Here is an 8,939-nt window from a genome sequence, read left to right as displayed (position 1 = left end):
CCTCCTTTGAATCAGAGCATTTTTTAAAATTTTGCAACAAAAAATTTATTATACAATTTGTCCAAAATCAATGTATCAAGAAACATGTCAGAGGAATGGGAGAAGGGAAAGGGGGCAGGGCAGGGTGAAGTGTCCCAGGCAGAACAGTCTCTGGTGTCTTCGGCAGGTGGGGGCAGAGGAATCCCAGGCTGTCCGCTGGTCCTGTCTGGCTCAGCTCTCCACTTCGACCTCGGAGCCAGAAAAGGTCTCCTGATCCGGCTCTGGCTCACTTTTCCTGCGAACCCTTGGAAACACTCTATTGCGGACACGGACACGTGGCATGCAACAACAACACAGTCTTTGGACACAGTTAGCGATCCTCCTGGTCCAGCTCTTCCTGGGTTCTCGGGGTTGCTCTGGGGATACATCTTGGGCGGAACTGCTGCGGACTGTCTCTACTAACCTGACCAGGCGCTTCCAGCGGCTGGGCAAGTAGGACACTGAGCTGGACTGGGAGGCTTCGTCAGGAGGCGGGGCCTCAGCAGGCTGGAAGTCCCGAGGAAGAGCAGGCAGGCTGGCCCTTCTGATGCCCACCTGCCCTGGCTGTTCGGCTTCCTCAGGCAGCCGGCGCTTATGGGGCAAGGGCAAGGCTCCAAGGGCAGGCTCACTCGTGCTCCTCCTGGGGAGCACAGGGCCCCGGGAAAGGCCCGCAGGACAAGAGGAAAGCCGAACCCTGCGAGGCACAGGCTGCGCTGGGAACATGCACTCTCCCCCCTGGCTCTCCTGGTGCTGCAGAATCAAGTAGTTGGCCATCCCTGCATCAAACTTTCTCTTGGCCAGAGATACCCAGGTTTGGTATGGATCGAGACCATTGTCAACCAGGAGCGCCATTATTTGGGGGTCTGGGTGTTTGGGAAGACCCTCACTACTCTGTTGGGGTACACACTCCCCACCCTGCTTCAGCCATGGGTGCCGAGAGATTTGCTTGACTGTGGGCCGCTTCGGGGGCTTCACAGTCAGTATGCTGTGGATGAGCCTTCGGGCTCCCACAGGCACTGAGTCAGGGACCCGGTACCTGGCGTGAGTGATCCGCTTCAGCAGGTCCTCAGAGGAGGTGGAGTCAAATGGGAGGCTCCGTGTCAACATAAAATACAAGATGACCCCCAGGCTCCAGACGTCCATCGGGGGTCCCTCATACTCTTGCCGCAAGACACCTTCAGGGGCAAGGTATGGGAGTGTGCCCCAGACCCGCCTCAGCTTCTCCCCAGCGCTGAACCACGTGGCGGCACCAAAGTCGATCAGCTTGACTTGGCCTCTGGTATCCAGCATGATGTTCTCTGGCTTCAGGTCTCGGTGCACGATGCCCTTGTCATGGAGGTAGCCCACCGCACACAGGATCTGCCTGAAAACCCTCCGGACCTCCTCCACCTGCATGCCACGTGTGATGTGATCAAGCAGTCGTCCCCCACCTACGTGCTCCATCACCATGTAGATGGTGCTCTCGGTGCCAATCACGTGAAACAGCTGGACCACGTTGGGGTGCTCCAGACTCATCATTATCTTGGGTTCGTTGAAGGCCGGAATGTTCTCCACTTCCAGATCCAGGGCTTTCACTGCCACCTGTGCCCCTGAGAGGCGATGGAGGGCTAGGCTCACCTGGCCATACCCACCACGCCCGATGACCTTCAGGAACTCATAGTGCTCCAGGAAGGCTGCCACGCTGCAGGAGCCTGGCACCTGCAGTGCTGCTACTCTACTCTCACTACTCTCACTACTCTGGCTAAACATCCTAAGCAGGAACACCAACTAAGGATGCTAGCTTAAAAAAAAATAACAAGCCAAAACAACAAAGCAAAACCAAAAACCAAAACAAAGCAAAACAACAAACCCAAATCAAAAAACCAAAAGCCAAACACCACAGCACCACCAACCACCAACCACCGAATACCAACCACCAACCACCAAACGCACTAACTATCTGGGAGTCCGACAGGTCACCACCAAGAGCTTCCTGTACTTGTGGACAAAAACCCAGCCCTGGCCACTTTCTTATATACCCGCTCTTTGAAGATTCCTCACAATGGCTCCTTGTGAGGTCAGAGCAACAAAAGGACCAATCATGCCTGGCCTAAACCCTCAGTGGTCATCTCCCTTTGGGGCCTCCAGAATTGTTTCCATGTCACAACAAGAATACAAATGGACTCCAGACATAATTTTTTTTTTTTTTTTTTTTTTTTGCTCCCATTGGTTATGGAGACTGATATTTACTTGTTTGCAAATTAAAAGGACTTGTCTTTTCAGTTCTAAACATTTCTAATAATTCTGGGCTTCTGAAGACCTTATCATATCTACATTCAAGGTATTCAATTTCTTTTTCTTCCAAATCATTGGTGTCAAAATAGAGTAGCACTTGGCTCCCATTGTGATACTGAAACAACATGATCTGTTCCCTAAGCACAGTCTTAACACCTATGGGGCTAAGAGGGAGTAAAGCTTCATCCTAATTGCCCCATACAGTCCTACCAGGGAATTCTCATTGGAAACTCTGGAATTCAAAGAAGAGTGGGTTGATATATTCAAAGTGATATAAAACAAAATGTGGACGCCAAGAATCCTAGCACTGACAAAAGTGTCCTTCCCACAGAGAGAAGAAATGGAGGTCTTCCCAGATGAACGAGTCTCTTCCTGCTGCTGTAACAAAATACCTTGGAATGGGTAATTTATTGGTAGTATTTCACTTCTCCCAGCTCAAAATCAGAATATTTTGTGGCCATATCCTCACATGATGAAAGGGGAAGAAGTTTTGAACTCAATCCCTCAAGCACTTACTTTTTATTTTTTATTTTGGCTGAGGGGACATACTGGTGATTGATCCCAGGGTCTCAAACATATGAAATTCTCTAACACAGAGGTACATCCCCAGCCACTTATTTATTTATATGTTTATTTTGAGACAAAATGTTGCTAAGTTGCTCAGGCTGGGCTTGAATGTGTGATCGTTCAGCCTCAGTAAACAGAGTACATAGGCTTACAGTCTGTTAAACTTTGGACATAAGTCCACTCACCCCACACACTCCTATATTCATGCAGAAATAGTGCTGAAATTATTGGATTGTGGAACCTGTAACCTAACTAGAGCATCCAAGTTTCAGTTCGGGTTGTAACTGTAGGCAGGTGGGGTGCAGCTGGAGGAGCTAGGTCACTGTGGTCATGCCAGGAAAGCTCCTACTTTCCTGTGATCCCTTCCTGTCTCTCTGCTTCCTCACTGCCATGAGAGGAACAGCTTTCCTCCACTGGGCCTTTCCCTCATAGTGCACTGACTCACCTTGGACCCAGAGAATTGGAGTTGGCCATCTATGGACTGAGCCCTTGGGATCATGTGCCCATCCTCTAGTTTGTTTTTTATCAGAGGCTTTGGTTAGAGTGAAATCAAAGCTAACAGAATCAGACATTTGTGTAGTGAGAAGTGGGGACACTCCTCTGAATAAACTCATTGTGTGGATCAGAAACCTTTGACCCACAAAGACTTTGTAAGACTTTTTAATAGTGAGCTGGAAAAGCTTTAGATTATTGTAAGAAGAGTTGAACAGGGATTCTGGTGTTCAGATGACCAGAATACCAACAGAAATGCACACCTGGCTCATGAGCTTTCAGAAGGAAATAAAGACTCTATCAGGAGTTGGACTACAGACTACTTGTGTTATAATCTGGCAAAACATTTGATTATTTATCTAATTTCTTTCTTCCTTAAAATCTCTACTCGAATGTTTTCTTCTTGAAAGCTCTACACAAGTGACCTTACTTAGTATTTCAGTAAACCCTACCCCATCCCATTATTCAATAATTTTCTACTTCATTCTACTTGTGCTGCTTCTTCCATGTATGCTGTCACATAAATGTAGTGGTAACATAGAAATATTGTCATAATGCATGATATAATGTATCACTTTTAAGTTAGTTCTTGCTCTTCCTCTTCTACTAGAATATAAACAAATCTCTGTTGTACAGCCCATTATAGGCATCCAAGAAAAAAGATTGTTGAATGAGTGAATGAATGAAAGTTTAAACAGGTGTTATACTCCAAGAAACAAAAAGTATACAGACATACAAATAAACGATTTGAAACCTAACTTACAAAGTTTTAACTTAGCCATGTTTTGAGCCCCCTTTTTTAATTCCAAGAAATAAGCGTTTGATTTTATACAGAATATGATTTTGTCATATGAAGGACATTACATTTTGAAAGGATGTTTATATAAAGGAACCAGAGATCCGATGCTTCATTCAAATTGATGGAGAAAAAAGAGTAGCTTTAAAACATTTTACAAGAAAAATATCTTTTTAACAGTCTCCTAGAGTCCGTGAAAGTAAATGAACCAAATGCAAAGAGATAATATCCTGAGCAGAAAGCTATAGATAATGGAAAGATGAGGTATGGCAGTGGCAGGGAACGAATTAGACTTTAGGTGTTAAATTGGGCTTAAGAAGTGAGACTTACAAAATATAAACTAAAACAAATAAGGCAAAATACACATCAAGTAATTGTATCTTTCTTTATAGTATTTTTTAAATGTTTTTATTTGTTCTTTATAGATATATGTGACAGTAGAGTACTTTGATATATTGTACATACACAGAATATAAGTTATTCTAGTTAGGATCCCATTCTTGCAGTTGTACATGATGTGAAGTGACACTGGTCATGTATTTATGTATGAACATAAGTAAGTTATGTCAATTCATTGTACTGTCTTTCCTATTCCTATCCCCACTCCTTTTCTTCCCTCCCATTTGTCTACTTCAATGAACTTCTATTCTTCCCCTACCCCCCATCCCTTGTTGTTTGTTAGCATCCAAACATCAGAGAGAACATTTGGCCTTTGGCTTTTGGCGAGTGGCTTATTTCACTTAGCTTGATATGTGCAGTTCCATCCATTTACTAGCAAATGCTATAATTTCATTCTTCTTTATGGCTGAATATTATTTCATTGTTTACTATACCACATTTTCTTTAGCCATTCATCTGTTGAAGGGCACCTAGCTGGGTTCAATAGCATGTTTATTGTTAGGTGAGCTCCATAAACATTGGTGTGGCTGCATCACTATGGTATGCTGATTTTAAGTTATCTTAGTATGTACTGAGTAGTGGGATAACTGGGTCAAATGGTGGTTCCATTCCAAGATTTCTCAGGAAGCTCCATTTTGCTTTTTCTAATGGTTACCCCAATTTGCAGTCCCAGCAGCAACGTATAAGTGAACCTTTTTTTTCTCATCCTCTCCCATATTTATTGTTACTTGTATTCTTGATCATTGCCATTCTGACTGGAGTGAGATGGAATCTCCATGTGGTTTTGATCTGCATATCCCTAATGGCTAGAGATGCTGAATATTTTTTTCATATATTTCTTCACCAATCATTCCTTCAGTGAAGTGCTATTTCAGTTCCTTTGCTCATTTATTCATTGGGTGATTTGTTTTCTTAGTGTTAAGTTTTTTTTTTTTTCAATTCTTTGTATATCCTGAAGATTAGTGTTCTATCTGAGGTACAAGTTGCAAAGATTTTCTTTCATTGTCTAGGCTTTCTATTCATGTTCTTGATTGTTTCCTTTGAGGTGAAGAAGCTTTTTAGTTTGATATTATCCCATTTATTTATTCTAGTATCATTTTTAGTAAGAAAATTCCCATCCATTATCTTTTAGTGCTGGTATATGGTTTTCCAGGATCTCCTGGCTTTGAGAGTGTGTGTGTTGAAAATCTGCTGAGATATGAATTGGTCTTTCCTTATAGGTAATCTGATTTTTCTCTCTGTGGCCTTTAAAATTGTATCCTCCATCTGTATACTAGTCTTGTTGATGATAATGTGATTTGGTGTAGATCTGTTGTGATTTTGTACCTTTGGTGTCCTATAGGCTCTTTTTTTATGCTTACATCTTTTTAAAATACCTTTATTTTATTTATTTTTATGTGGTGGTGAGGATCAAACCCAGGGCCTCACACATGCTAGATGAGCACTGAGTCACAACCCTGACCCCTTCTACAGGCCTCTTGTATTTGATTCTCCAATTCTTTCTTCATGCTTTGGATATTTTATCATATTATTTTTTGAAGAGATTGTGCATTCCCTTGGTTTGGATCTCTGAACTTTCCTCTATCCCAATAAATCTTAAATTTGGTCTTTGGATGGTATTCTATAATTCTTGGATATTCTGTTCATGGTTTCTTACCATCTTCACTGTGAGATCAACTTTATGTTCGAGATTGTATATTTTGTCTATATTGTCTCAGGTCCTGTCTTCCACTTGATCTAGTCTGTTGGTGATGCTATCTATTGAGTTTTTTAATTGGCCTATTGTTTCTTTCATTTCAGTAATTTCTGTTTGTTTGTTTGTTTTCAATATCTCTATCCTTTTCTGAAATAAATCTATTGCAACTTGCATTTGCTCACTTATCTCCTTGTTGTTATGATCAATGGTTGCCTGTATTTGTTCTCTTATCTCTTTGTTGGAGTAACCAATTTTTGCCTGCATATGCTCTCTTACATCATTCTTTAATTTTTAGATCATTTTATTTATGTATATTCTGAACTCCTTCTCCTACATTTCAACTACCATAGTACCTATGGATCCCATTGTTTGTAGCATCTTGGTTTGGTTGGAGTACTTTCCTCCCTTGGTTTTTCTTGATGTCAATGTGTCTAATTCTCTTCCAGTGTAGACCCAAGGTATTACAGCTTCTGCCCTATTGTCTTACAGTTTCCCTACAGGTTACCAATACCTCCCACTTAAGGGAGAGATCAATATTACAGCACTCATTGTACCCAACGTGCATCCTTATATCAGCTTCTATATTTACATTTGCAGTTTTTTTACTAAAATCAGAAATGATGAGTTTGGTTATCTTCTATCATATAGTCAATTAGTTTTTGATGGTGGAGGCCCTTCAATAGATGTATGGATAGGGAAAATGTGGCATATATACACAATGGAACATTACTCAGCATTAAAACAGAATAAAATCATGGCATTTGCAAGTAAATGGATGGAGTTGGAGAATATAATGCTGAGGGAAGGAAGCCAATGCCAAAAAATAATAATAATAATAACCAAAGGCCAAATGTTTTCTTTGATTAGAGGGTGCTGACTCAAAATGGTGATTGGTTGGGGGAGCATGGGAGGAATGGTGGAATATTAGATAGGGCAAAGGGGAGTGGGAAGGGGGAAGGGGGTAAGAAAGACAGAGGAATGAGTTAGACATCATTACCCTAAGTATATGTGTAAAGACAACAATGGTGTGAAAATACTATTTGTACAAGTGGTGACTTGAAAAATTGTGCTGTATATGTGTAATATGAACTGAATTGCATTGTCTACCATCGTGTATAACAAATAATATTTCAATAAGGAAAACAAAGAGGAAAATATTTGCACATATCCTTTTAATTACACAGAATGGAAATTTGCGAAGGCTAAACTATAAAATATAAACATTGAGCTAATAAGTGAAAAGAAAATCTAACATTAGTAATTGTAAGGGATCTTTATTCACAAGTAGTGAGTGGACAACTGTAGCAGGAAGGCAACCTGACAAGGAAGGGGTGCCGAGGATGGCTCCAGAGGCAGCCATGAAAGAAACTGTAGAGATTTTGAAAATGGAGTGAGTCAGTGTGAGGGAAACCATGTTAATCAGAGCAAGGGAATCCAGGGGCAAAAGGCTGCATGGGAAGCAAATCAGGAGGATGCTTTCCATGCTGAACAACTGAACTTCTAGATCTTGTCCAGTAGAGGAGGCTTCCCCTAAATATAAGTTTGGGATAAGAGCTCTGATTAGAACATTGAAATATCTACACCTTCCTGACCTTGAAAGGCCAATTATCTGTTAAATGATGACTTAATTTTCCTTTCCACTGATGTCATAAAGCTCCATCTCTGGTGGCTGAATCAGCATCCCCAGCAACTGTTCTCCTAACCTGCCCTTGGTGGTGAGGTGTGGACCACCTCTCTGAAGAATTTAACTTAATTATTTGAACTAAGAGGATGTTTTAAAAACTTACACCATTTTCCAGAGAACCAAACTCTTAAAAGTCCAACAACTTATAGCATCCTAAAGCATTATAGAGTTCATCCCTATGCATCTTTTCACCCTGTAAAGTGTAAAAGTGTTTCTGGAATAGAATAAAGTTCCAATGGTTAGCACACACATATTTGGAAAAAATACCAAGTAGCAAACATTAAGAAAAAGACTTGTCTCAGCAATTAAAACCTTTAAGAGGATATCAGAAATGAGAGCACCACATATAAGCATTTGTAGGTCAAGAGTCACCCTGTCTTGGGAGTCTATGCAAACCTGAACTGTATGAAGGAAACAAGAAACACTTCATTCAACAACAACAACAACAAAAAAAATGGACTGCCTTTGATTTAAGCAGATGATGAATTATAGGTGTAGATCCAAAGGAACACTTGAAATTCAGTCATATTATTAGTTTCATTTATCTGTTGTAGAGAAAGATCAAGTTTCTGGCTGCCTATGGGAACAAAGATACAGAGCACAAATAAACTGGCATTTGTTTTCATAAACTACAGCAACTGCTAGGGCTTCTGCCAGCTGCTTACAGTGATCACAGTTCAACGGGCATTGGGCACCAAGTGTCATTGTCAGCTCTTCACTTGTTCACTCAGTTGTTGTTTTGTATTCTCTACTTTGGTCTGACAGGGAGATGAATAAAATGGAGGGGAAAAGTAAGAATAACAACTTATTATTTAAGAAACTACAAACTCCAAAACCAGCAGAAAGTTCCTGCATCTGCAAAATGTCATCCTCAAGGATTTAGGGTGATGGAGATATTTAGCTCTAAAGACAGAGGGACAGATGGACAATAGATTAGACAGAAATATATGATTATCACAATAGCTAAAATGTGTAAGCAACCTAGATGCCCTTCAATAGATGGATGGATAAAA

The 8,939-nt window shown here is 41.2% G+C and overlaps 1 protein-coding gene across 1 annotated transcript; it reads right to left on the bottom strand.

The window, feature by feature from the left end:
* Positions 1 to 210: 210 nt before the first annotated feature.
* On the bottom strand, positions 211 to 1,767 carry LOC144253342 (sperm motility kinase 2B-like). Its single transcript, XM_077795457.1, has one exon. The coding sequence runs from the start codon at positions 1,765 to 1,767 to the stop codon at positions 211 to 213; it is 1,557 nt and encodes a 518-aa protein (XP_077651583.1).
* Positions 1,768 to 8,939: the final 7,172 nt, after the last annotated feature.

The sequence above is a fragment of the Urocitellus parryii genome, chromosome 2 (genome assembly GCF_045843805.1).
Source record: "Urocitellus parryii isolate mUroPar1 chromosome 2, mUroPar1.hap1, whole genome shotgun sequence".
Taxonomy (NCBI): Eukaryota; Metazoa; Chordata; class Mammalia; order Rodentia; family Sciuridae; genus Urocitellus; species Urocitellus parryii.
Note: the sequence above shows the minus strand (reverse complement) of the source record. Positions and strands in the feature narration are given on the sequence as shown.